We start from the raw sequence: 27,793 nt of genomic DNA on the forward strand, positions 1-27,793 counted from the left end.
TGAACCGCCTGCTCTCCTATCAGCGATGCCACATTTCATTCCTCTCAGCATCTAATCACAGAGCACCGCTGCCCGTCATAATATATCGCTGCTTCTGCATCTGATGCATCCTTTCAGAGACTTTGGGGCCCGTCCAAAACTCTTTCCAGAGACAACGAACCATAAAACAGGAGACAAGGTTTGTGAGCCAAACAACAAATCTTTTATTTACACTGAAGCTTGAATCACACTGAGGGAACGAGCGGTAATAAGCCCCTGGCTGACGTGTCACACTCTCCAGACAAGTCAGTATTGCTGTTGACTTTTTACTGAGTGTACAGAATAGACTGCATGAGGCAACAAAAAAAAAACACAGTCTTGTCATTCTAACTTCTCATGTTTTTTTTGTTTTTTTTTTTAAACAATTTTACAGTTTTTATACAAGCGCTGAAAACAGAAGACATGAAATGTTCCTGAATGGAGGGCTGTGAAAAAATGATGAGAGGCTGAAGGGAGAACGAAAAAAATAATGTTCCGGATCGAAAAGTTCACGTCTGTCAGTCACATCTGAATCCATTTAAGAGTCCATGGGCCTTTAAAAAGAAGAGATTATTTAAATTAAATGACCCCATCTGGCTGTTAGTCATTGCAGAGAGTAGGCAAAGAGTGAAAGTGGGAACACAGAGGCTCCCTGCACTTAGTGAGAAGAGGAGAAACAACACAACTTACCCCCAATTCACACATACTCAGTGCGCGCCGCGGTCCGTCAGCGTCACGGTTTTGCGCCGTCGGACGGCTCGCGCCCGTTCACACTGGATCTGTTTCTGGGACGTCAGCGCACCCATGACACATCACAGGAGAACTACAAGATCCCGCGGGAATTAAGAGAAAAACATGCAAACAACATGTTGCTTTGTCTTTCTGAGGATGCATTGTTGTTAATTCGGTGTCTGTTTTGACGTAATGTTGATAAAGTGATGAAAAATACGATCGCGAGTCCGTATATTGTGTTTTATTTTGAAATTGACCGGATGCTCTGTGCGTTTCCTTGTCTGACTTCCTGTCCGGGCTGTCATATTCTGTCCAGCTTGACGCGTGCCTGCAGCGTACTCCGGCGAAAATAGACTCGCTGCGTATTTGAAACGAAGCAGAGCGTAGCGCCGTCGGTGGCTCGCTCCGGAGACGGACTGCAGAGCGCCCTGTGTGAGCACAATGATTGACTAGAGTGGCAGCTAAGTACAACATAGTGCACGGTGCTGACGGACCGCGGCGCACACGGAGTATGTGTGAATTGAGCTTGAGGGGCTGAGAGGAAGAGGGGGAAGTTTAGATGGACCAAAATGAAGAAAGAGGAGGGGGAAGAGGAAAAAGCAGAAGGAGAGAGAGAAAGAGAGAGGAGACAGGAGGTGTTCAGTACTTCTTAAACTCTGCATCGTCCGGTGGGCTGACGTCAACTTTTCTCTTGCCCACATCTTTCCAGTTGGTGCTCAGGACCGTACCAGCTGACTCCATCTGCAGGGGGGACGGAGACAGACAGGAAATTAACTTCAGTGGATTTAATCAAATAGAATTCTTTATATGGAACACCTTCTACTAGGGATGTACACTCCACGTACAATTACTACTAAAAAGGCACTGGCCAAAATTCAAATAAAATCAGAATGATTTCTTGTGACTCCTCTCTTCACAAATGAACCGGGACTTCCTTTGTTTGCTTGATGCTAACAAATAACCAAAAATGCCAATAACATTCTAACAGTTAAGCATCCCTTCAAGGTATTTTTAACCTTAGAAACTACTTAACAATGTTAGGTAAAATAGATTGTATAATTGATCATTTAATTTAAAGTAAAACAGATTGCTTCTCAAGTTAAGAGATGCTCAATTATATTGTCCTTGGAAACCTCATGGTCTCTCACCTTCAGAATCTGTTACCAGCAGAAGGGAAAGTTAATTGGGGGATGGGTGGGGGTTTATGGTCACTCACCAGGGAGTTAAACGAGGGGTTGGAATTTGGTTGTGTATACAGTATGTATGTGTATGCAGGTGTGCTTGTGGGTATGCACAAACAATGATATGAGGTTTAAGGATTGTTTATACAGATGAAAATATCAATCTGCAAACTAATCACACACATTCTCTGAGCTAAGTTTTTTTTTTGGATTCACAATGTATCTGTCCACTATTCAGTAGAACACCCTGGTCGCTCTTTTTCTGCTGAAGAGCAAGCAAAGAAGAAGAAGAGTCTGTGAAATCATCAGGGAACGACAGGATTTGGGGGAGTTTGGGTTCGTCCAGGAGCTGCAGCACTGTAACAACCCGTTCCAGGTGTACTTCAGTCTGGGAGCAATTTACAGCCTGGGGAGAGTTGCACCAAGACTCAAATAAACAATAAATGGGTTCGACAGCGGCATGCAGCGCCCACCACATCCTACCTGAAATCCCCTTTACGCTACGTAAAAGCTTTTTCTGTTTAGATAGCAGTCTGTTACGCTACAGTTGTTTAACCTGGCACTAATGCTTTCTTCTTCTTTTGTCATTTAATGGCAGCTACAGTAGCAAACAGCTTTCAGATGGGTTAACCCGAACCCCGTCTGCCAGTGGTACCACATGACAACCAGCCATTGAAAGTAATGGGATGGTTTTTTTTTTAAGGTGAGATAAAAAAAAAGACAAGTCCACCTCAGCATTGTTCACTGAGTATACACGGCTGAACAAGCTGGTTTTCATTTTTTTTTTACCCAGGCCAGTAACCAAGTTCCTTTCCTAATTTTTTGGGGTATTTTTAAGTCAAAGATTTCAAAGTTCTTAATGCCCTTTTAGCTGACCTTTACTCCTCTTCATGTCTTTTGCTCCAAACACAGAAGTGACAACTCAACATGAATGTTTAAACACCGTCAGCGTTAGGTCGGATGTCTGAGATGACAGCAAATCCTTTCGTAAGTGTTCAGCAGTTCTTCACCATGACGTCATCTTGTTATCTAAAACAGAAATCCCCAAGTGCGCTTGTGTGAAAGATGCAGCTCCATGCTTACCACTGCTTGAGTAGATGTGCTACTGATTTTCTACTTTAAAAAGGTCACACATTATGCAACATCCACTTCACCATGGTTTTCCATGTGCCCTTAGTCTGTCTACAAACCATCCAATTATGAGAAAAGTCCATCCTCCCCATCTTTTGCCTGCTCCACATTTGCCTGAAAATGTGTGCTCAAACAGGCCGTTTGGAGACTTTACCTTCATGACATCACAAAGGGCAGTAACCCCTCCCCCAGGTGGGTGAAACTCCCACAGCTATGGGTTTGTTCTGCCCTCTGAGTCTGCCTTCTCACTGTAAACAACAGGGCATGGTGCAAGAAAGCCCGAGCCACCCACGCCCTTCCAGAGAGGTAGTGTTTTCTGACAAAATAAAAGTTATCTTGCTGTCTTTTAAACAGTCGATCGTATCACTGACTGTTTGCTTAAAAAGACAGGACTTTAAGTATCCAGGTCTTCCTGCACATGTTTGCCTTCTTATAGATACATCTACTGCCAGAATTTAAGTTCTCCATTGGGCCCCCCTCTTGCATATAAATAGTTCTGTGACACACAGGTCATTTTGTGAAACCTTTCATTATTCCAAAATGTCTCTCCACAAGTTGTCCCTCCACTTGTCCATGCCTTTTTTCCCCAACATCATGGATCCCAACCAACACTGATTGCTGATTCACCCCAATCATCAATAAACATTTAGCTGCAGTCACTCAGTCTTCATCTCCCCGTACACATAAAGGCACTCTTTCAGAAGCTCATTAAATCGACAAGCTGTCACTGCTGCATGTGTTATATTGCTTTTACTCACTATTATGAGCGTGGACATAAAAATATGCAGCTTCACAGTTGTTTACAGACTTGTTTGTGCTTTAAATAAATGAAAAGAAGATTTTTTTTTAGCATGAATCTTATTATCATAATGGTGGCAAATGTAACACAATTCAGGTAAACAATGTATGTTGAAACAGCTGTGATGTCCCAAATGAACTTGTTTGTGTCTGTGGGCTGCTGTCAGTTCAGATTGTGGGCAGGCTGAAGAGACTTTGTTTGCGATCTGATTTTCTAAAATAAGTACAATGGCTGGCCCTCCAGAGGAGTGACGATTGTGACTCATTTCACTTTGATGGTTGACTGTATGTTTTAGATTTACAGATGAGTAACTTGTTCAAATGGAGGAGGAAAGAGATGGGATGTAGGCAGAGGCAAAAAGGCAACGAGAGGACGGTCCTACTGGAAAACTACTGAACAGCAACGAAAAACCTCTCAGAATACCTTCAGACCAGCTCTACTTCTGGCATCAGCAGTTAAACAATTTGAATGAAGTCTGGTTTACACACTAAATGCTGGGGATACACTTGGGGTTACACTTTTTAAGATATGTTGTAATAACTTCAGTAGAATCATTATTAAATGCTGTAGTACTCAAATTCGGTCTTGTGATGCCTTTTTGAAGTTCTCAGTCTTGTCTCGGACTAGGAGGACTCTGGATTTTAAATCAAGACCAGTCAAGACCACTAAATTGGTTATTTTTCAATGTCATTACTGTGATTAGCAGGAAAAGGTCTCTTTCAATAAGAACAAATAACTTTTAATAAATTTTATTCCACGGTTTCGGCCGAAACCTTCCTGGTGTTAAGGTTTAAGAGGGTGACAAGTTGATGATTTTTCAGTGATAGTTATGGTCTTTGTCTTTTCTCAGTCTCGTCCTGCCTTGGTCTTGGTCGTGACCCCTAAATGTCTCAGTCTAGGAGCACTCTGGTCTCGGTTAGTGTTGTGTTGACTACAACACTTTGTCGTTGCTAAATGTTTGTGATTAGTTCAGATAAAAAGGTATTTTCCTATCTAGCTGTACCTCATCACTGAATGGTTTAAGCTTTGGGGGATGATATTTATTAAGATATATAGTTCTACTTTACAGAGAATGACAAAACCTCACTCGTAAGCACTTTAGCTACACATTTAACAAGCGCATCTGAGAACTGAGCTGCCTCTTAACGTCCCCATGAAACTGAACTTGGGAGAGTATATGACTGCCGTGTCATGATTTTTATTTTCAACTGAAACGAGGTAGAACCAATCATAAGATAAAAGGCGAGACGTAACGTTGGGGATGAATTGGATTGGATCGTTAGCTTCCACAAAGCTTGATAATTGGTCGATAAATTAGTAAAGCCCCTTAGTGCAGGACGAGTGGACAGACATTTGATACTTTATACAGGAAGTGGAAATAAGGTTATTTTGATGTAAAAACACTCAGGTAATGCTTTAGTGAAATATATTTTCACTCACTCAGGACTCTTTGGATGGTGATGTGTGTGTGTGTGTGTGTGTGTGTGTGTGTGTGTGTGTGTGTGTGTGTGTGTGTGTGTGTGTGTGTGTGTGTGTGTGTGTGTGTGTGTGTGTGTGGTTTGTTTTTTGTGCTGTGCTGTCATTCACGTGAGCTGTGTGTGCATTGATGCTTTTTTTACACAACTCAAGTTCCTAACGGATAAATAAAGTTATTTGAATTTGAATAAATTAACATTTAAAACAGTAAGGCTGGATTAAAACTGTGAAAATGTATTTTTCATTTCATGGGGACTTTAACAATGAAAACAGGACAAGTGATAACGGCTCTGAATGTGTTGTGAAAAACAAACAGCACACAACATGAACTTCTACTCAGTGTCCCTCTTAGTTAGGAAAATGGGGTTTGTTTTGGGTGATTCCGTTGGCTTTAGGATGGCTCCTAGCTGCTAGGTAACAAACTTGTTTAAGTAGATCTATGATACTGATCCATCTTTAAATAGATACATTTAATGTTACGATGTTCGATGTTCATATTAAATCTCTGAAAAGTTTTTTTTTTTAAAAACAAGATACACAGAAGTTGAAGCAGAGTGGAGCTGTAGGACATGCTCACCCTGAGTCCTCTATCAAAGACATGCCCAGCCGGAAGCTCACTCAAATTTCCCTGTGACTGCAAAAAAAACTGGCCAATCGGAGGAAACAGGGCAGGTGAGGAGAAGGTCCTTAAAGAGACAGCAGCTGAACTGAAGCGTTCCACGCAGAGGCTGAAATGAGGGATTTTACTGACGCCAGTATAAGTCAAATAAGAAAGGACTTTGAGCTACTCTATAGGTTTCCCAGACTGACATCATTAACGGTGAAAATGAGTATAATAGATCTCCTTTAAAAAAAGGCGGTGTGAGATGGCTTGGCAACAAACAGGTGCTTTATTTATTGCGAGGAATACAACACTGTCACTTGAGACCAATACTTACAAAAGACTTGTTCATGGCTCGTTTGACCTCGTCTGTGCCGTCGCAGTAGATCTGCTGGAAGAGCTTGTTGAGCGCTGCATCTCCCTCCAGCTTCTCGTTTTTCTCCTCCTCGCTGATATCCACCACGATCTTGTCCCATTTACGGGTGTAGTGAGACGATGTCGGGTACTGGTCTGATGGGGAGAAGTTCATACAGTTTCAGTAATGGAAAGAAAAAGTCAGAGGACTCTTAGATCCCTGCAAAGAGCCTCAGAGTAACAGCTAATTTCTTCTGTGGAAAGAGTCTTTTTAATTGCAATTTTAATTGAAAGCAATTTTAATAACTAGACTTTTATCATCTCATCACACCAAGTCTCATCAAATGAATTCCTTTTCGCTCACTCTGCAACTGAATCATCCAAGTTGAAAAGCTGAAGTATCACATTATGATTTGATTTCTATATTTTCAGGATGAAATACGCCCACTGTATAATCCCAACAAGAGATGGAGAAGGAGAGCGGGGAAATGTAATCCAGACGCAGATTTACATAAGTACAGCAGCAGACGCGCTGCAGACATATTCAGGCCAAGCTTGGACATAAACGGCGATGTGATCCCAGAAAATCAGATGTCAAATATCTTGTTTGAATGTAACGGCAGCCCGAGTTATGAGCATGCTCTTATAAACACTAGCTGGAGATTTTTGGCTGCCCACTTAACTTTCACTCCCCCTCCACACACACTTACATAAGTAATTAATCCTGTCAGTAATGGGACTGTGTGGGCTAAAACACTGAGTCACATTTCGCCGTCATACCTTTCCCTCTCTTTGCCTACTTTCACCGTCAGACTAATGAAAGACTCCAGCAGGGCTTCACTGCCCACTCTCATTTCAGCGTGAACAGACAAACACAGGAGCTCATATTGATCTTTGCAGAGCGAGAGAAAGAGCAGAAATGAAGAAGAAGAAGAGGCTGAGGGAGAGATGAGAGCAGAGACAGGGGGATGGTTGGCGGTGGTGGGAGGAGAGGAGAGGAGCGTAAAATGCCGAAGCTGTAGACTGACTGGGATTGAAGTGTTTGATGTTGGACTCCTGTCCTTCTCCCTCCAGCTTCTCCCATCTGATGGCATCTGTCTTCTTCATCTTGAACTCCACCTGACAGATGAAGAGTGATAAGGAGAGGGGGGGGGGGGGGGGGGGGAGAGAGGAGAGGAAACAAGGGAGATAACAATGTTTAGCAAAACGGGCTTCTTTCAACAAAAATAATGCATCCATTACAGTGACATGTTAAAAGTACAGGACATCAGATCATTATTGAGGCCAGAGAGAAAGACTGCCTGTCAACCCAGCCTGTGTGTGTGCATGTGTGTGTGTGTGAGACATCAGGGATATGCGGGGGCACAGCTCAATCTCGAACCTCACTGACAGACATACTGCACTAATGAGATGCCTGTCAGCCAGAGGGCCAGTGTGAGAGACGGAGCGCGCGGGAGAGAGGGATGGGAAGGAGAGGGGGGAGATCCTAATTCCACACAGCAGCGTCTGATCCAAATCATTACACCAGGAGAACATGGGAGAGCAGGAAAAACAATGAGGGGAGAGAGGACGTGGACACTTTTAACACTGAGCTGCATTGACAGCGCACATACCAGCGACACGCACGCTGTAGCGCCATGCCAACCCCCTCCTCCTCCTCCTCATATTCACCCCCTACCACCCATTAACGGCATGTGCGTTTGATATGTGTGCATGTGAAAGACAGCGCTGGTTATGTTGGTGCAATTAAGGAACATTTCTGCTCTGCTTGGCGATGTGATGATTAATTTATGAAGGTGCGAGCGGAGAAGAGGAAACCAGGAGGACGACAAGGTGAGAGAGGAAGAGGCAGAGAGTGAAATGTGAGTGAGGGGAGCAGATTGAGGGAAGTAAGAGACAGTGTGATCGCTGCTGCTGCCTTCGCCACCAACGTGACGAGTGAGTGCGAGTAGCGGCATACTGATAGATCACTTAGGTGTGTGTCAGCGCTTTCTGCCCCACAAAGGGCCTTGTGCACTGCGAGGCATCTGTGCAGTGTCCGAAATTAACTTTTTGGCTTGCACTGCGACGGGCTGAGAGACTAAAAAAAGCAGATCTCTGCTGAGAATACAGGTTACAGCCCGAATAATTCACATTCAGCCTTCAGAGGAATGTGTCACCAAACTTTTCTTTTTTTTTTGCAAGTTTGTGCATACAGCCTGATTCTGTGTTAATTCAAATCGGACATTCCTCCCCCACAAGCCTTTGCCATAAGACCTGGGCCACGGTTATATAAAAACATTACTCTGAATAAGTCCTTTAGAGCTGTGAGATATTAACACATGTTTTACTGCTTTCTGACACTCAAAGAACAACACCGTTAAAAAAGAAACCAGGGAGCAGATTGACTGATATTTAAAAGAATTCACCATAGCACCACACTACTAGTACAACATATCATACATGATCACATCCAGCTCTGATGCCAGGTGTGGTCAGGGGAACAAAAGACCTAAAGTGGTCTCTAACCGCCGATGTGAATATGAAATGAACTGGATTACGTATCGCTATTAAAGGAAAATCTATGATGTTTGATAAAGAGTTAAAAAATGCAATGACGATGTGACGTTTAATAGAGTAGCTGCAGTGTGCACGGCGCTGCATGCTGATGCAATAGTTACCACTGTTGCTAGACAGCAAGAAGGTTCCTGGTTAGATTCCCTGGCCAGACAGGTGCTTTTCTGTGTGCCATGTTTTATGTGGGTTGCCTCCTGGCTCTCCGGCTTCCTCACCCAGTCCAGACTCATGAGGTTGATTGGTGACTCTAATTGTCTATAGGTGTTTATGTGAGAGTGAATGGTTGTCTATCTCTATGTGTCAACCCAGTGATTGACTGGTGACCTTTTCAGGGTATACCACGCCTCACACACCCAATGACTGCTTTCTTTGCTCATCTATTATAAACTCTGATCATCCATTGTGACTGTTTGTATTTGTTAAACTGGCTTCCATTGATTTTCTGAGGCAGCTCCCGTTGGTGTGTCAAATCACTTTTTGGTTTTCTTTTGACAGGTGCACCTGCAGCGTTGGCCGAGGTGCTGCTTTGAGCTCTGTTAGGGGTCTCAGGCTCTCTTTGAAGACTTCAGTACTGATCTAAATGTGGATTTACCAAACCTGCCCTTACGGCTGACATATACTGCTAACTGCCAGTCAGACTGATATGCCTGTCTTCTTTCATGTGTTTATGGATTTTTTGTTTACCCTTGCATGTACTGATGTTATCTTTAACTAATGTTAGTCCAGATATCCAGCTTGTCGAGTATCATTTTTCAGTTTTAACAAGGCAGCCTGTTGACAGCCTGTCTGACAGTTATGTTAAGAATTGATTGTAATTGTTTAAGGACAAAAAAGGACCAAATATCTTTGACAAAACTAATTTAATGTTACCTGTGAATTAGCAGCCATTTCGGCAGAAGCCCTTAATTGACTTTAACGTTTGTGTGGTGCGAAACACAGCAGAACTCGAGGATCCGCTATGTGTGTGTCAAATTGTGTGTGTGTTCTTGTATGCGTGCTTCTGAGCCATACAACATTAATCTGCTGCCACATCTGTGTTTCCTGGCTTTTAAGGGATATGGCAGGCCAGGCGCCGTGTGTGTGTCTCTCTGTATGCGTTTCTGTGTGTGTGACAGGCGAGGCAACGGCTCGTGAAGGGATGTGACAGCAGAGCCACATACAGGGGCCACCACCCACAGGACCCCAGGGGTGGACCATACAATCTGCACAGCACACACACACAAACACACATGTAGACGCACACACACATGCTATTTACAGAGGGGCATCGGGGTCCCGTGTCGCTTGTCACATGCGTTTGTACCCATCGACCCCCTCCTGCTCCTAACTGCCACAACTCCTAAATCGGCATCTTCTTCCCTTTTTCTCCCCAAGATATTGCGGATTTCAATACAAACAAGGCCTGAAAGATGCAGAAATGAAATAAATATAAACATTCTTAGACGTTGACAGGCGTGCAAATTAAAGAGCGGAGACGCCACTTAAGCTATTTTCCAAAAAAGAGATGAGTTCGGAGCTGAATGAACGAGCGAGTGTTGATCGAATTGCATTGAGTGTGTTTGCGCGCACGCCTCTGAGTGTGTGCTCGTCAGCCGTCTGTTCTGATCAAACACACTGGTGTGTAATTGGCTCCCCGTTGTCGCGGTGACCCCTGCGGTCGGAATGTCTGTCGTTGGGGAGGACAGGAGGAGGTCGCACTGACGATAATGTGCTACAGACGACACTCGCACAAGCACGCACACACAGCAAATACTTTGAAAAAATGACACAGTGTGTAGAAAGATTACTGTTCAGCCTCTGCAATTGTGTGTGTGAGTGTGTGTGTGTGTGTGTGTGCTCTTGGACAGCTTAGCTTCCCCCTGCTAAGTTGTCTTTAAAGACAGCGAGGAGATGAAGCGTAAACATTGTGGAGCGCAGGGTGCAGGGCAGCCTATTACACACACACACACACACACACACACACACACACACACACACAGACAGACAGACTGACGTTGGTTGGGAATCAACAGCTCCGAGGGCAATGCAATTTTTTTTCTAAACGCTCATTAGGGATGCATGCCAATCTGGAGAAAGTTGATTTGCTGATGCCGTTGTTCATTTGAATGTTTTTCCCCCCAGTGGCTTCTTGGCTTCAGAAAAATGAAACGGCTCCAAAATATGTAAATGAGACACGCACCGACAGGCGGCTGGGTTTGTCGGGGTCTCTCTCAGTATGCACACACGTTTCACCTGATGACTTTTAGAAGAGTTAGCTGCAACATTTAAAGGTTCAAAACATCTCTAAAGCTCCTAACAGTGAGGGCTTATGAGCTTCATGGAGTGAGTGAGTGTGTGTGTGTGTGTGTGTGTGTGTGTGTGTGTGTATGTGTATGTGTGGGTGTGTAGGGGCCATGTGTACCAGAGGAGCCCAGTGGACCAGGGAACAGTCAGGGCTTTGTGGGAGGAGAGGAGGGTTTGCACACTCTGTAAAGAAAGGTGTATGCGTGTATGTTGTATGAGTGCAGGACAGCAAGAGATACAGAGATTGTGTGTGTGTGTGTGTGTGTGTGTTTATGTGTCTGATGTAAAAGATTGAAAACACAAAGATAAGAAAGTAAATGTGGAAGAAAGCAGAGGCTGTAGACAGATGAAACATAGTCTAAGACCATCCTCAGCTGTGGTCTCTGTAAGACTGAGCCCTTGTTTAAGCTGCAGCCCACGTGCACCTCTGGTATGCAGTGTCTGCTGTTGCCATGGAAAAGCGAGGCAGTGAGTGAGAGTGAGTGCTGTTTTGAGAGGGGGCAGTTTGTGTGCAGGTCAGACTCTGCTCGGCACTGTACAGCCAGTGGACAAAATGCACATGATGTAGACGTCAGGTTGTACAGCGCTAATAATCACATATCAATTTGTTTTTGCTACTGAGGCACTTTAGAGAGAAGACTTCCTGCACCTGTGGTCCAGAGCTGCCTTTTTCATTCCCCCGTGGCCTTGCTGCCAAATAAACGAATAAACCAATAAAAAGAAAGTTATTGCAAACGTTTAACACTTTTAAGTCCACATTAGAGAGAGTGAGTACCTACACCTCTTTCTGTGATTTCATTTAATTGGCGTGTTGTGATTTATATCTTGGGAGTTTCTTTATCCGCTTGATGCCCCTCAAATGTGAAACTTGTTTGATGTTTGTATATATACTTTCATATTAATCATCAGATTGCAAAGGCTTTAATAGTTCCCACTGTAACAGAAAAAGGTCTCAATTCATATTATTTCTAAATGCGACGTTGATTCTTGGAATATCTGTAAATGCTTTTAACCCTAGTTTTCTAAAGTATGCTCCAGCAATAATGTTTTGTTGTTGTTGTTTATACTAATGACCATCACAATTAATTTAAACAGATTGAGGAAAACATTCATCTGGGCCCACTAGCTCATTTTTTTCACTGCATTAAAAGAAACATGATGATGTCACCGACAAATCAACAATGTGAAGATGCAAAATACTGAGACTCTTGCTTTTTGTTTTTAAAAATGAAAATTCTAGCTATTATAGTGTGTATAATGTATTTGTTTTGGATAAAGGGGCAGCTGTGGTTCAGTGGGAGAGTCGGATGTCTCTCAACCGGAAGGTTGGGGGATCGATTCCAAGCACCTGTGAACCTGAACCTGTGATGAAGAGTCCTTGGACAAGACACTGGACCATGAATTTCTACAGAGGCATTTTATGTCGTAGTTTTACCTGACTTGTCATAATATCAGTTAATCATGATGGGCACTTTATGTAGCGTCCTCTCCATGAGTGTGTGAATATGTGGTGTAAATGTGACATATAGTGTCAAAGCAGCTTTGAGTAATGTGGGAAACAAAGAAAGTGCTGTACAAGTCCAAGTCCACTGACCTCAAAAGGTCAAAAGAATCATCTCCTGCAACTGGTTGCAGAACAGGACATAAGGATGCTCTGAGGCTGGGACTCATTGGCAGTTTTTCATAATGCCATACTGTGCAGACACTGGATGTAGGCTTCTGTGTTTTGTCACATCTGTTCTTCAATTTCTATGCGCCTAAGTCAATATACATGTATACATGTTGTAATATTAGTGCCACTGAGTTTCCACACAAAAGGAGAGCTACTGAATTGATCAGAATTTTATTTTGGAAATAGAAGAGTCTCAGAGTGCGAGATCAGATGATCAGAGTTCTCCAATAAAGAGAAACATTTGATTTATAATTATGATCAAATGCTGCAGAGAAGTCAGAGCCTAAACATTTTCCTTTCCAGATATAAGAGGACAATCTAGTTTAAGAACGAATGTGACATAATTGTGATTGTGATGACAGAAATTCAGAGAAAATAAAAACATTTTGATTAAAAAAAAAAAATTCTCCCATGATTCATACAACAATTACTGTATCTGTCAGAATAATTGTCCTTGTTATTCTCTGATTAACTACCATTATAATAGTTTAAATGAATACAGAGGATCCAAGGTAATGTTGTATTGGCAAGACAGGATCAGATCAATGCCATTAAAACCAATTCTTCCCCTAACAATAAAAAACATCTCGCACAGAAACCTGCCTCTTGATCTGCTGAGGCTAAAACCTGACAGTGGTCTCAACCTTGAATCAGCACACACTCAGCCAGCACACTCATTAGCCCACATCAACCAGAATACACACTAATTAGTCCTTAGTAAAAAAAAAAAAGTGCCCTTCCTACTCATTAGGCCCATAATCACCTTAAACTGAGCAGAGGAACTCTCCGCGAGCACGGCCCTGATAAATGTGTGTGTGTGTGTGTGTGTGTGTGTGTGTGTGTGTGTGTGTGTGTGTGTGTGTGTGTGCGGGAGGATTTGTGCAGATGTTTGAATCTCCTGTTAGCTGCTCATCTGAACCGCGCTAACGTATCCACAGGAGCCGCACTGTATACAGCCAGAGTGGATTTTCTCAGTTCTACTTCAGCTACAGTGAGCTTTAGCAGCATTAAGGAATTATGGGTAGTGACAGCCGACTTTATACTGCTTTAAATTATTGAAGAGATTATGATGTTAATCTCAAAAAAGATAACCCAAGTAATGATCAGTCACACACACCGTTAGCTGCTTTAACTCTCCTGAACCCTTTTCTTCTTTGCCATTTTTTTTTTTAATCATCCAACATTTAAAATCTGAAGTTTATTCACATCAAAAAAGAATCAACACTCAGCTGTCGGGACAACACTATCCCAAATTCAGAGAGAATATTTGATGTTCTGCAGAGACTGGAGTTCAGAGATGTAAAGCAGAGTCAGAGAAGCACCTGCATCTCTCCAATGTGTGACATTACTACATCATATTTTCTTTATAGGGACATAAAAGATGTCCCCTGACACGTTTTATAGTCTGCTTCTTTATTGTTGAGAGCGACTACCAGGACGCCGAGGCTACACACAGTGTTCTCGCTGATTATGAGGGAAAATTCTGTGACTTTCCATTGACTTTCAAAAACTTAGTCGAAGCGCTTCTGTGACCCAAAAATGTTGTTTCTTCCGTGTTTATGTTTTTCAGTGACAGAAACGTATTAAAGTGGTAAACAGTTTTTATATTCCACTACAGCATGGCTCGCTGCAAAGGAAAAAACACATCTGAAAACACCATCTAGTATTAGCGTACGTGCATAAACTGGTTACACAATATCGTCTGTCAATACACTTCTTTTATAATGCAGAAGTAGTAACATATTCCCTCACTTTACCTTGACCTGAATACACATCTTTGTCCTCAGACAATCCAGAAATGACATGACTGTGATTTACTGTATGCTCACAGCTTTGTTGTCTTTGTGTTTGAAGTCATTTTGTCATCAAGAACTCTGAGCCCAGTTAAAAAGAAAGCCAGCTTGTTCTGTCCTGCCTGCTCTGACATAGCATTTCTTTTCTGTGCCTTTAAGTGCACAGTGGGAAATTTAATATAACTATTGTTGAAAGCAAGCACAGTTTGTTTCCGCCTCATGTGTGTGTAATGAACCACAGTACGGTGTCTGACAAACAACACGTCCAATCATCTCAAATGCATGTTGACTCACTACGTGAGCTGATACAGAGTGTGGTACCTTGGTGCTGAGGATCTTGAAGCTGCTCTGGTGGGGGACGATGGGGTGGAGGAGATGGAAGCTGAGGTCGTAGTTCTCCCCTGATGTCAGCCCTATCGAGGCAGAGAGCTGAAGAGATCACAGACAGTAGAAGTTAGAGATTAGCCCCTGCTGGATGGCATTCATTTGGTAGAAATCAACAAAAATAAGTAAGAGAGTCCTAATCAAGTTTGTTCCATAACTATTACTAAAGTGTACTTTCAGATCGTCATTTTTACAGACTTTTAATACAGCCGGCACCAGGTTTACTAGCTGGGTTGACTAATTATTAAAAAATGTTCACACAGTCCCACGGTGATGGTTAAATGTTGCGTCTTAACTGTAACGCAGACAACCACCACTAGCAGGGGCTGTAGCTCTGGTTAATGGGCCTGTTCTTCCCGCTCCGCTGCCTGGATCATGTACAGTAGGTCAGTAAAATAGACTAACAGCATCAGGTAGTAGAAGCTGCGGCAGGTTAAACTGGCATACAACATGTGGACTTCAACCTGCAGGAGGACCGTAACCTGGGGGTGCTAGCACTGCTTATCTTAGCGGCACTCAGAAAACCAATCTGACATGATTTACCCGCAGAGTAATGCAAGCCGCTTAATGTCACACATTTCAGAAGTATTTAGAAGAACCGTCAATTTTGTTTTTGCAGAATGTGATGAACTGTTTCTTAAATAGACTTCACGCAAAATGATTTTAGCCGCGTAAATGAATTGTGCTCAATTTTGACTGATGTCTGAGTGGTTCGTCCCATTAGACAGGTCGACTAGTCTGAATTTCAATATCAGTTTAATCAACAAGAGAAGTTAGTCTCTAGGAACATCCCTATTCCAGATCCAGTTTGTTTTCCCTTTCTCTCCTGCTTTCCTGAGCCTCACCTCGTTTTCTGTCCTGCTTTCATCCACTAAAATGACATCTGTTTCGCTCTCTGCCTGCCTCAATTCATGTGAATTCAGCACTGTTCTATTTTAGATACAGATTTATCACTGCCTGTGTTGAAGCTGCAGCATTAATATAGATTAAATTCATTTAACCGCACAAAGAAAGATCAGTAGTGATGGGGTGAAGGTGTCAGCTATGAGGAAAGTGATCTGATGTGGCTGCTGTGGCAGCCAGGAGTATCCTCGCTCTGTCCCCTGCAGCCACACGGTGACCGGTGGTGGAGGGGTCAGACAGCTCCTAACCGCCTGTCACTCACTGGGGCTGTGTGGATGTGTGGGATCTTGTTGGTTAGAGGGACATGTCCTGGACTGGGGCCCAAAGCCTCACACTCGTTACACACACATCAGATGGCAAAACCACTTAAACATGTCCACCTGAAGAAACACTCGACTTGCCTGCACAGTTCATCATTTCACGTCATGTCATTTTCTGAGATTCAACACCTACCATCTCGCTAAAACTGGACTTTTCTAATTTGGTTTCAAACGTATGTTGGAAGTAGAACATCATGGATAAAAGCTTAGAAAGTTAGATACAGTAGCTTTTTTGGCAATTTCCAAAAACCATCAAAGACTTAAAATTCATTTCCAGTTGAATTCCTGCACCATCTGTAGGTACACACACTCAGTCACCAGGGAATAGAACTGGAACCACTGCCTTTCATCTTTAATTTCTTTTGTATATACTGACCTAGTAAAAAATACATGAACTTATCTGTACTTTCCACCACAGAAGGAGCCTAACGAGTGGCTGTGTGATACGGAGAGAGTGAACTCTTTCTTTTGAAATGGGGTAAACTCCGTTTGTTATTCTATTAGGAAAGACAAAGCCGTTCCCTGGGGTGCCCTGCAGTTACCCCTCTGAGAGAGAAAAAGACAAGTGGAAGGAGACAAAGGAAAAGAGAAAAAAAAGAAAGAAAGGAGGTCGTCCCTGGAGGGCTCTGAAGCTGATCCGAGATCAGTTATGTCTTCTATCTACAGACAATTAGGAGGTTGGAGAAGCTGGGGAGGGTAAATTGCTCTTAGATCTGTACTTTGGGGGCAATGTTAACAAGGCACCACTGGAGGCATAGATGGGTCCATGGGGAGGGGGTGTATGTCTGTGTGTCTGTGTGTATGAGACCCATCTAATGGGCCCCCCTGAGGAAACGCCCAAGAGCGAAACCCATCTCTGTTCCACACAAAAACCACGATATAGAAAAAAAACCCAGAGTGACTTCAGTTGAACTGTGCATTCGTGTGTGTGTTTATACCTCTTTTTCCATGAAGTTGGCACACACACCATCCTTGGGAACGTTTTTAACCATGACTGTGACGATGACTTGAGACTCTGTTTGGTACCAGTCGTGTCTGCAGGACACAAAAGCAAAACTGATCAAGCAGTTGGAAGTCTTATTTTCATTTTCAGTGATTTTCATCACTAAAGTAATGAATACAGTATACAGAGTTTAATTGTATGAATAAAAATCAGCTCATTAAACACAAATATCATCTGCGATGGTTGTTTTTACAGAATGTTTAATCTTTATGCTGGTGCAATAAATAAGACAGACATGGTGAAAATAAAACCGATTTATATTAATGTACTTACTTCACAGGTGGAACCGCAGGTGTCTGCCAGGTCATTCAGCGCCCGAGTAAGAATAACAATTAGAGAGGATGATGAGGTGATAATGCACAGGGATGAAAGAAAAAGAAAGAAAGTGAGAAGAAGACACAAAAAAAACACACAAAAGAAGCTCAGTCAGTCTTCCTTTTTTTAAAAGCAGGAGCATACACATGGCAGAAGCTCTCTACTGCCCCCATGTGGCCATGCAGAGGGGCTCACCTCGTTGCCGCTGCAGAACTGTGTCCGCTCTGAAAAGAGGAAAGAGAAATCTGATTGAGTTGCAGGAATTTTTTCATACACACCTGAGGCAGCCTGGGCTGAGGTCTAGTCTCTAAAATATTATGATTACAAGGGTTTAAACCAGATGCTAACTTTTAAACAGACACAGAAACAGAAACAGAAAATAAATGATGTGCCTCAACACAGACGCACACACACACTCTCCCATCTTTGCCACCAGTTTGTATACTGGTCCATCCACGCCCAGTAAAAGCCCTGTGAGCTCCAGTAAGCATCCAGCATGATACCATGCATTATTTACTGAGTTCATCAGAGAGAGAGATGAGCTGATGGGAGGCGTGTTAATGTCATCTTAACGAGGTCGCGTTTCAAATAGAGTGGAGGGGGAGCAGACTGTGTGTGTCTGTGTTTGTGTATTTGTAAACAGGCAGGGTGCCACATGTGATGGAATAACCAGGTTTGTGTGTGTCTTTGTGTGAGTGTTGTGGGTTAGTGGTAAACACACTGTCACCAGAAGAAACACTCAGCGACTGCTCCCGGTGTTAGCAAGCTCAAGTAGGGTATTTTCAAGTTTTAGAGGGAGGGGCTATGTAAACCCTGGTGTGTGTGTGTGTGTGTGTGTGTGTGTGTGTGTGTGTCTGGATGCTGTCTGAGCGCAGGCTATGAAGGGGGCTAGGTCTCATCGGGAGCTTTCAAACATCAGTAGCGTTAACTCTGATGAATCATACGGCCCCTGGGAGAACGTGTGCACGAGGGTGTGAAGCGTGTTTGTCAAAACTCATGCTCTTGTTTACTTGAGATGATCCAGAGGGCTCCAGCATCAGCGGCAGACAGAAACACAGCGCCCAGACACGGCATGCATCTTTTATTGGAATAAGCAGCTCTGCCTAAACACCCTAAGACTGTGAGCACGCACACACACACACACACACACACACACACACACACACTGTGAACTCATGGATGTGCGCAAGCTCATTTGTTTGATCAGACGGACTGATCAGCTCCCTGGCTGAGACGTTTAGTTTAGTTTTTGATGATAGAGGAAAGATTTTAAACTAGACAGCGAGGAATGGTAAGGGTTCATGAAGTCCAAAAACATTTTTGTCACAAGAGACAGACGTAAGCAACACTGTGTGAGAAACACAAAACATTTGAGCGATTAGATTTTTGTTTAATCCTAACATTGAAACCAATATCAGCTCTAAATTCTAACAATAATATAACGGCTACGATGGAAGCCTCAGTTCAGTCACTTACCCCCCATCATCTCCTCACAGCGCTTGATCCAGATCTCAAAGGACTTTTCAGACCCTGTAGAAAACACACAGAAAAAAATGTTTTTCTTTCATTCCGCTTTTAAAGAAGAAGAAATAGAAGTAGTATACAGTAACTGATGTAAAAAAGTTTAATCGAAACATCATGAAAATGTTTAACGTGGTTTGACTAAGTCCTGGAGAAAGCTGAAGATATTCTCCTAATCTCAAATAGGTTTGATTTTAAAGCAGAGATGACTCATGTCAATTAAACATCTCCTTGGGTTGTACTTGAGGCACAAAGGAGATCCACTTTTTTTATTTCATACATCTCTTCATAAACATTGTACAGAGTAAAAAAAAACTCAAACTTTATCAAATCACAATGAATGAATTTAATTCCAACGTGAAAAGAAAATATGGTATTTGATATGACTCAAACAATGACACTCAAACATTTCAAGAACTTGAAATCTTTTTTTCCTGCATTTTGATCTTTTCTTTTTTTTTTAATCTGTCAATTTTAAACCTTTTCTGCACGTTTTGTAATTAGGATCTCGTCTTGTGTCCTTTTTTTAGAGAGAGGGAGAGGGAGAGAGAGAGAGAGAGAGAGAGAGAGAGAGAGAGAGAGAGAGAGAGAGAGAGAGAGAGAGAGAGAGAGAGCGAGAGAGAGAGCGAGAGAGACAGACAAACAACAGGAGAAGAGATGCTTGTCTCATTGTCAGCAGCCGGCAGCTCAAAACAACTTAAACAACCTCATGAGGAGATTCATATTTAACACATAACACCTCAATCATTGTATTGAAGCAGAGACACAGAGCATGTGTCAGGCAGTACTAGCAACATGAACCTGTGTGGTAGAGAGTGAGTGCAGACCGTCCACTAGTTTATCGACTAGTACATAGGTATCATTCACAGGTTGATTACATATAAATTCTATACTGTATGCATAAATGGTGATAAATGATACATTGAGGTGGTTGTAAATACACCTGGGCGCACGACCAATGTAGGAAACACTTTTACAGGAAGAGCATCTGAAAAAAAGCGTATAAGAGGTAGAAAGTTGAAGTGGACACATTGGTATGTATTGTATAAGTGTAGCCATGGTGAATATAGACATGTTGGTTGTAAAGAGAGCACTCTGGATGTAAGAGAGTAATGGATTTATTCACCTGGACTTCATAATGAAAGTCTGAAAGATTTATTCAGCACTGAGGCGTGACACACAGGACAGCTCTCGATTGGCTCTTTTGATGTTTATGCACTAACACCTATATGAAAGACTGGAGAAGGACTTTGTGTACACGTATCGATGGTGTATAATATACTGTGATATTATGCTTTAAAAAAATAAAATAAAAACACAGATAGATTTCAGACCCAGAGTCGATCTACTTTTCTGTTCACTCTCCCACTGATGTGATTCTGAACACTCTGGCGTCTTTCAGCCACCATTAGAGCCCTATAGGGTCAACCCTCCTAAAAGTACTTAAAGCACATCTTTCACAACGTTAAATCAGCTTCTCTGTAACTCTGAATGTGTATAAAACATATATACATTATTAAGGTTGTTAAAGCGTTTTTCATCAGCATTAACCCTCATGCTGGCTCCACTTGTCTCTCTTGTCTTTTTCACCAATTTTAGTATTAACAAAAATAATGATTAAAAAAGTGACGCTGTTGTTACATGATTAATAATCAATCAATCATTTAAATGTGTGTATATCAAAACAAAGCAACCCTTTATGATTATTTTATTAACACTCTCGAAGCTAGTAAATATTTGTAATGCACTAAAAGTTATTTCCACATCGTGTTGCTGTAACTATTTCCATAATCACTCACTAAATAAAGATACTATTTGATTTAAAGTCCCAGAAACTCTGTCATTGTAGGCATGACAAACTGACCTTAAAGGCAGGGTTGGTCATTTTCTCCAAATACACTTTTTAAGATTTTGGTTGAAATTGTCTTTAGGTCCTGACAGACATTAATAACTCATGTGCTCTGAAAAAGGAACAAAGAATATCTGTAGCAGTTGTAAGCCTGTAAAAACTTCAACCAATGTCTGCCACGAGGTACCAATCTGGTGAACCAATCGCGCCTCCCTGTCTCCCTGCTCGCTCTCTACCCCTTACGTGCACTAGCCCACGCTGAAAGCACGACAGCGATGACAGAGTTTATCCTGTGAGTTTACTTACCGCTGAATGAGACATGAGACGACGTAGTTTCTACACAATGCAAAGCGACGAGCTGAAATGCGCATTCTGGTGCAACGGCGCTCGTGCATGTAAGTGAGGGGGCGTGGCTTTTGAGAGAGCACAGAGGGGAGGGGGTGGGTGTAGACGGAGCACTGAGGGAATGCTACTTTCAAAATCATACTCGTTTTTAAAAATGACCAACCCTGCCTTTAACTGAATATCTTAGCATGTTTTGTGACATTTAACAGATCAAATCTTTGTTTCCTACCCAAACACAGAGCAAGCGCTACGGCTCCGAGCTTCTGACAGTCACTGTTGGGTTAAAAAAACAGTAAGATATCCATCACTCAGGTTGACCTGTCTCAACACCATGTGGTCATAAAAAAAAAAAAACATGTTTCCATCTGCTTACTTAACAAATACAAATGTGGTCTTACTCCTTAAGCCTCTTCAGGTTCTGTGGACAAAGTGTGCATCTACAGAAGGTAGTAACACGCCTAAATCTGAAGCCATGCACCAACAATGGCCATTACAACAAAAACAATTGGGTAAAGCATCAAATGTGTTGACAATGATGAACAACAAGGTCAACAAGGTCTCTCGTTATACAAACATATTGGGAATATTTGAGTCAAAGAACAACACTCTGATGTCACTGCCATGACGTCGCAAGGAAAAAATGGAATCAGTGAGCAAAACAGGAACTGGCCTTAACTTTTCTTGCCGATCGTTTGGTCTGACCGTTAAGAGTATCTCATCTCCATGCAATCCTGAAAAATCTCTTTCAAAGAAGTTGGTTGGGAATATTGGCCAACGGTAGTTTTTCCAGCAGATTTTGATTTCACAGTGAAATTGACTTTTGAATTTTTCTGGGGAGAAAATGTCATATTTTTGTCATGTAACCCTATTACACATTATTTTGTTTCAATGCACTTAGCAGGGAGTGACTGATTAGCCAAAAAAAATATTTTTGAAATTTATGAATTGATTTAAAATCTCAGAAAATATGACCAACCCTGCCTTTAACTGAATATCTTAGCATGTTTTGTGACATTTAACAGATCAAACCTTTGTTTCCTACCCAAACACATAGGACATAAAACTATTTTTTTCCCCACTTCTATTGAAGACAGGTATGCGTTTGCCAAATGAAACTGACAAAATGACAGAGAAATCAAAACCATGATGGCTCACAACCCCAGCTGAAGTGTGGAGGCACACAAGAGTCTGTATATAAATCAGTGATGTTGCTGGGTATGCGTCCTGATTCTCTGAAGCATTACATTTTAAAATGATGCAGTACAGTCACAATCAATGCATCCGAGGGACACACCTCATCTTTTCCACACAGAACGATACATTGAACAACAAACTCATTTTAAAACAGGGTTTTTACTGCAAACAAAATCACTAGGTGGCCACCCCTGTCAAATTTCACACCGCCTCCAGCCCTCTTCAAATTTGACGTGGGTTTTCTTGAAGAAGATGGTTTTCCAAGGACTGCACTTGGTGAGTTTTTCCATTTCTAATTGCATAACGTCGATGTGGTGGTGGCGGCGCTGTATCGTAATCAAAAGTGGAACGTTTTCTGAGAAGAGCCTGCAGCTAAGGGCATCCCAACTAAACGTTTTTTCCTAAATGAAAATTTTTAACGCAGATTTCTGAATGCAAGTTCAGCTTACGGAGGACCTGTTCATATGAGACAACTCTCATGGCCTAACGGTTTTTAGTCCTCCAAGCGGACGGCCCCGGGTCCAACCCACTCCTCCTCTATCCGCTGTCCTATCAATAGAAGGCAAAAAGCTCCAAAACATCTTTAAAAGACTGCAGACTGCAGTGGATTTCATAAACATTTTGACCTGAGAGTGATACAGGGTAACACACGGCTTTGTAACCACACTTATGTCCACATGCTCTCTGTCTCTCTCTCTTCCTGCAGCACAATCAGAGTATTAATTATTCTTTATTTAATACTCAGCATCCGCACTCCTTATTTATAGCATGCTTTTATCAAGCATGCTTTGACATACAGGTGAATTATAGAAGAACACTGATAGTAAGCTGAATCACAGTTAAAACATGTTGTTGCCACAAGCAGTGACCGAGGCAGAGATAGACGAGGATGTAAGAGTTCATAACTGTTAAACCAAGATTTGTTCAACGGGTCTGTCATGGAAACACATCAATGTTTTAAAAACTGTTTTCAGGACTGGAGATGGTATTCAAAAGGGCATATAGTCTTTTTATGGTAAATCAACTAAAAAAAAATGTTACCAGCAGTAATAACAATATAGAAATTAAATCCCCTTGTTCCGTCTAAAATCCAGATTATTCATTATTCTGAAACGTGACCTTCAGTCAACTTGTCTCCGTCTTACATCAGACTACTGTGGAAAAGCTGATACTTAATATTTCAATGAGAAAAGTATCCCTTTACAAAATTAGAAATTATTTCATGATAAATTGGTACTTAAAATATGCATCACAACAACAGCTGCCAGAATAATTGGTCTCCCCACACCAAACCTAACAGGACATCACACACCCACTGAACACCCACTTCACGCCACTCCCCTCAGGATGGAGGTACAGAGCACTGAGGTGCAGTCTGTAGGGACTTGGGTTGGGAACCGGATGGTCGCCGGTTCAAGTCCCGGTGCGGACCAAGTATGGAAGTTGGTCTGGTAGCTGGAGTTGCCAGATCATCTCCTGAGCACTGCTGAGGTGCCCTTGAGCAAGGCACCAAACCCCCTCCCCACCACCTGACATCTCTCCCTTAGTGCATGTCCATAGGATCCTGTTTGTGTGCATGCGTGTATATACTTCAGCCTGTGTGTGTGTAGCATGACTTACAGAGTGTAAAAACTGAAACTTCCCCTTGCAGGGATCAATAAAGTAAATCTTCTTCTTCTTCTTCTTCTTCAGAATGGCTCACCTTGGGAAAAGCCGTATGCCTGCCCTGAACAAAAGGTATCGCTGAACAGACCAGAGTGGGAACTTTTGATTCCTGTTTGACATTTTTTGTTTTGTACACCGTGTTTTGTGCATGTATACTATGTATTGTCTGTTGGACAGAAACAAGGCTGTGAAAAGCACATGGGAACAGTGAAGTCTAAAGTCTAAAAATGTACAAGAATACAAGAATCAAAGTGTTTCACCCTCAATATTTCCTGGGGAAGTACCCACAGACCCATTTTTATTTTAAACACATTTCTTTTAACGGTCTTTTTATGTTATACTGAATTTGAGGTTGAACACAGCAATATTTTATTCTTCTAACACGGGCTTAAATGTGAGAATTGTCTTGTCTTCTATAATAAGTACTAGAATTACTAGTTTATTTTGATTTTCCAGGGACTCACTCAAATCACCACCCGTGGGTTCCAGGGACTCGCTAATTGAAAACCTATCAGCATCACTGTAATTTCTTACTGCATTGTATTTTAGTCCTAAGGCTTGGTGATACAGCTTTAGCACTGTGTATGCAGTGAGGAGAGTGAAGCAGACAGGGCACTGCTGGACACTGCTGGTGGTTGATAGAGAGTGGGTTGATGGAAAGTTTTTACCCCAAGCCAAAATAAGTTACACTCACCATCCAGTTGTTGTCCCTGCGTGAAAGCTGCGTGTGCCGACTCAAAGTGGTTCAGGTGGTATTCTGCTATTCTGCAGGTGGGAGAGAAAAACATGCCACATACACTTAAATTAGATAATCATGTTCAAATTAAAGTGACCCCTTCTGACACACAAAATCTGGATTGTGGGCCCTTTAAGGAAGTTTAACAACTCTGGTACGTTAGCTTAATCCCTCCAGGAGAGAAAAGTCTGACTTCATATAACAGAACTCTGTGAAATGTGGGTTCAAATGTGTCTGCGAATGTGTCAAACTTTTTATTTTTTTTGGAGGGGGGGGTGGGGGGAGAGAGAGACAGTCATTTGGTTGAGCACATAAACAAAAAGCTGTATGTGTGTGACTATCCCTAATTTTCATTATCATATCATAGTACACACCCTGTTCGGATGAAAGCAAGAGGGAGGTTTGGTTGGAGCTGCTGGGCTATTTTGGCATCATCAGCAGCACCTGAGGACAGAAGACAACACAATGATCCTCATAACACATTCATCCAGAGTGTATCACTGAGAAAACATTAATGCCCCCCTAATATATTCCAGTGAATGCTAAACAGGACCCCATATTTAATCAAAGACATCCAGAGTATGCTATTTCTACTGTCTGGACTGTATTTCTTCGACTCATTTATTGTGGGTGGTTAAAAAAGAAGAAGAAAGAATTTTAAGTTTTAAATAGAATCTTAGGATATTTCTATTTTCTACAAAAAGTGCAATCATTAAAAATAATTTATAAAACCCCATTCTGTTAAATCAAACATATGTGGGTAAGGGTGCTGGTAGCATTGTGGTTAGTGAGTGCGCCCCATTTCCTCTAGGTGGGCAACACAGGTTCAACTCCGACCTATGATGTCATTCCCCACTCTATCTCTCCCGGATTTCCGACTCTATCTTAAAGGGGACATATTGTGAAAAATCCACTTTTACAGTGTTTTTGAACATTTATTTGGGTAACCTGAGTGTCTACTGACTCACAAAATGTGAAATACATCAATCCAGTCCTTTGTATGTAGTCTGCATAAGTCTTACAACACAGAGGAAAATGCTCTGTTTCAAATTTGCTCAACTTGTGATGTCACAAGTTTGATTCTGGTAAAAAAAAAAAAAAAAAAAAAAAAAACTCCCCTCCCCTGATATCTCCTCCCATGGACTCCACCCCCAGCCTTGAGCAAAACTTTTGCGCAGGTCCGCCATTTTTAGTCTTGCCACAGAGGATTGATGTCTACTGGGAAAACTCAGGGGGGCTCATTGGATTTAAAGAGACACACACACCAAAACAGAGCGTTCTGAGAGAGCTGGTTTATACAGGGTCACAAACCTCCTCTGGTGCTTGATTCATGTTAAGTTTTGACCAAAGCACAGCACAGATGTTTCATTTAGACCACTGGGGGACTGATTAAAAAGGTGGAAAAGGGGGAAGAATATGTCCTCTTTAATAGAGGCATAAAAATCCCCAAAATAAACTTTAAAAAAAATACCATCTGTATGTAGACTTACAGCTGTAGTTTCTGAGAAGTATGTGGGCATAGGCTCGCTGACAGAACCACTCAGCGTTGTCCGACTCTCCTTGCAATGCTTCATTTAGTGCCTGGAGGAATAGAGATGAGGATAACGTGAATAGAGATGAGGATAACGTGAATAGAGATGAGGATAACGTGAATAGAGATGAGGATAACGTGAGGAAATCTTATGATATGTGATAACATTGTTCAGTGTAGGAATGATGCGTTGTTCTTTAGATAAACATAAATAAAATACAAGCTTTAACAAACAATCCCCGTCTTTCTGCTGTTCTGCATGTTTGTGAAACACGGTTACTGTGTTTGTAACATGTTATCTCTCCTGATACTGTTCACCTCTCCTTTCTCACAGAAGCTATGACATAATGACAAAGATTAAAGGTGACGTTTTGCAGGGCTTTCAAAGTAATGTTGGTAATACAAAAATGTCATTTTCTGTTCACAACATAGCTAAACCTTTACTTTGTATTACTTTAAACTCTAGTCTGTGTTATGTTGTCCAAACGTTTAATAATAAAGAGACAATAAGATGAATTGTGTCCTTTATAAACTTTTAGCTGTAGCATTAATAACAGGATATTAAACGTGGCCTGCAAATACAGTTGTAATAGTGTTAATAATGCAGTCTCCATTATCAATTACAAGAAGGAAAGTGTTAAAAAAACGTCGTAAAGATAACAAACTTGTAAACATAATTTATGAGTATGTCACATTTGAATTAGTCACAGATTGAACTAAATGTTTGTCATGCTAACAGGTTGACATGTAGGCTAAACAACGAGTGTTTATCAGCACGTTAGAAAGTCAACATGACAGACTAGTGCTGGATTAAATGGTTAGTAAGTCAGGATAATGTAAACACTGCTAACTTGTTAAAGGAGCTGTAACTTATCATTCAAAGTGATGCTAACAGGAAACGTTAGCTTCCTTGGTTAGCTACTTTCAGTTTCAAAATCAGTGACTTCACTTAAAAGCCGGTCAGAATAACTCAAGGTTATTGTGCTAACCTGAAAGACAAACCACGTATTTGTAAAAAATCGCATGTTCTGTTTGTTTATAAGAAAGTAAGGCTGATGTTTACCTGCAGAGCTTTCTGTGGGTCTTCGTCTATGAAGCTGTCGGAGAAGCTGCTGGCGCGACAGGAGAGACCAGCCGTCAACATTTTGTTTTAAAACAATGTATTAAAACACAATTACGATACATCTTGTAAAAGTCGTGCACTTGCCGTTCGGTTGCCATGGCGTCGCTGCAGGTGGGCTCAATGTTTGTGCTGGCAGGAAAGTTCTAGCAAGGTGGGCAGACTGTTGAAACGTGATAGCGTCAGCAGCCTGCACAGCACTCACACCGCCACAGCGCCACCTGCCGACCTGGAGGAGTCACATCAGGACAGCTGTCTCATGTATGTTTTATATATTTAACACATATACACATACATAATACATGTTTTAT

At 41.9% G+C, this 27,793-nt stretch overlaps 1 protein-coding gene across 3 annotated transcripts; it reads right to left on the reverse strand.

Annotated features, from left to right (window-relative positions):
- Nucleotides 1-179: 179 nt before the first annotated feature.
- Nucleotides 180-27,689, reverse strand: sugt1 (SGT1 homolog, MIS12 kinetochore complex assembly cochaperone). 3 transcript variants are annotated; one of them, XM_020650055.3, is made up of 14 exons: nucleotides 27,570-27,689; nucleotides 27,426-27,471; nucleotides 26,322-26,412; nucleotides 25,206-25,275; nucleotides 24,790-24,860; nucleotides 18,998-19,051; nucleotides 17,717-17,745; nucleotides 17,480-17,502; nucleotides 17,142-17,238; nucleotides 14,918-15,025; nucleotides 7,321-7,411; nucleotides 6,276-6,448; nucleotides 1,397-1,491; nucleotides 180-572 (listed from the first exon to the last, which is right to left on the reverse strand). In XM_020650055.3, the coding sequence occupies exons 1-14, from the start codon at nucleotides 27,581-27,583 to the stop codon at nucleotides 557-559; spliced, it is 978 nt and encodes a 325-aa protein (XP_020505711.1). In that variant the 5' UTR covers nucleotides 27,584-27,689; the 3' UTR covers nucleotides 180-556. The 3 variants fall into 3 exon arrangements, with proteins under 3 accessions (XP_020505711.1, XP_020505703.1, XP_020505719.1); XM_020650047.3 differs by having other exon boundaries at nucleotides 27,426-27,474; nucleotides 27,570-27,678; XM_020650063.3 differs by lacking the exon at nucleotides 180-572 and having other exon boundaries at nucleotides 1,390-1,491; nucleotides 27,426-27,474; nucleotides 27,570-27,678.
- Nucleotides 27,690-27,793: the final 104 nt, after the last annotated feature.

The sequence above is a fragment of the Labrus bergylta genome, chromosome 4, assembly GCF_963930695.1.
Source record: "Labrus bergylta chromosome 4, fLabBer1.1, whole genome shotgun sequence".
Lineage (NCBI taxonomy): Eukaryota > Metazoa > Chordata > Actinopteri > Labriformes > Labridae > Labrus > Labrus bergylta.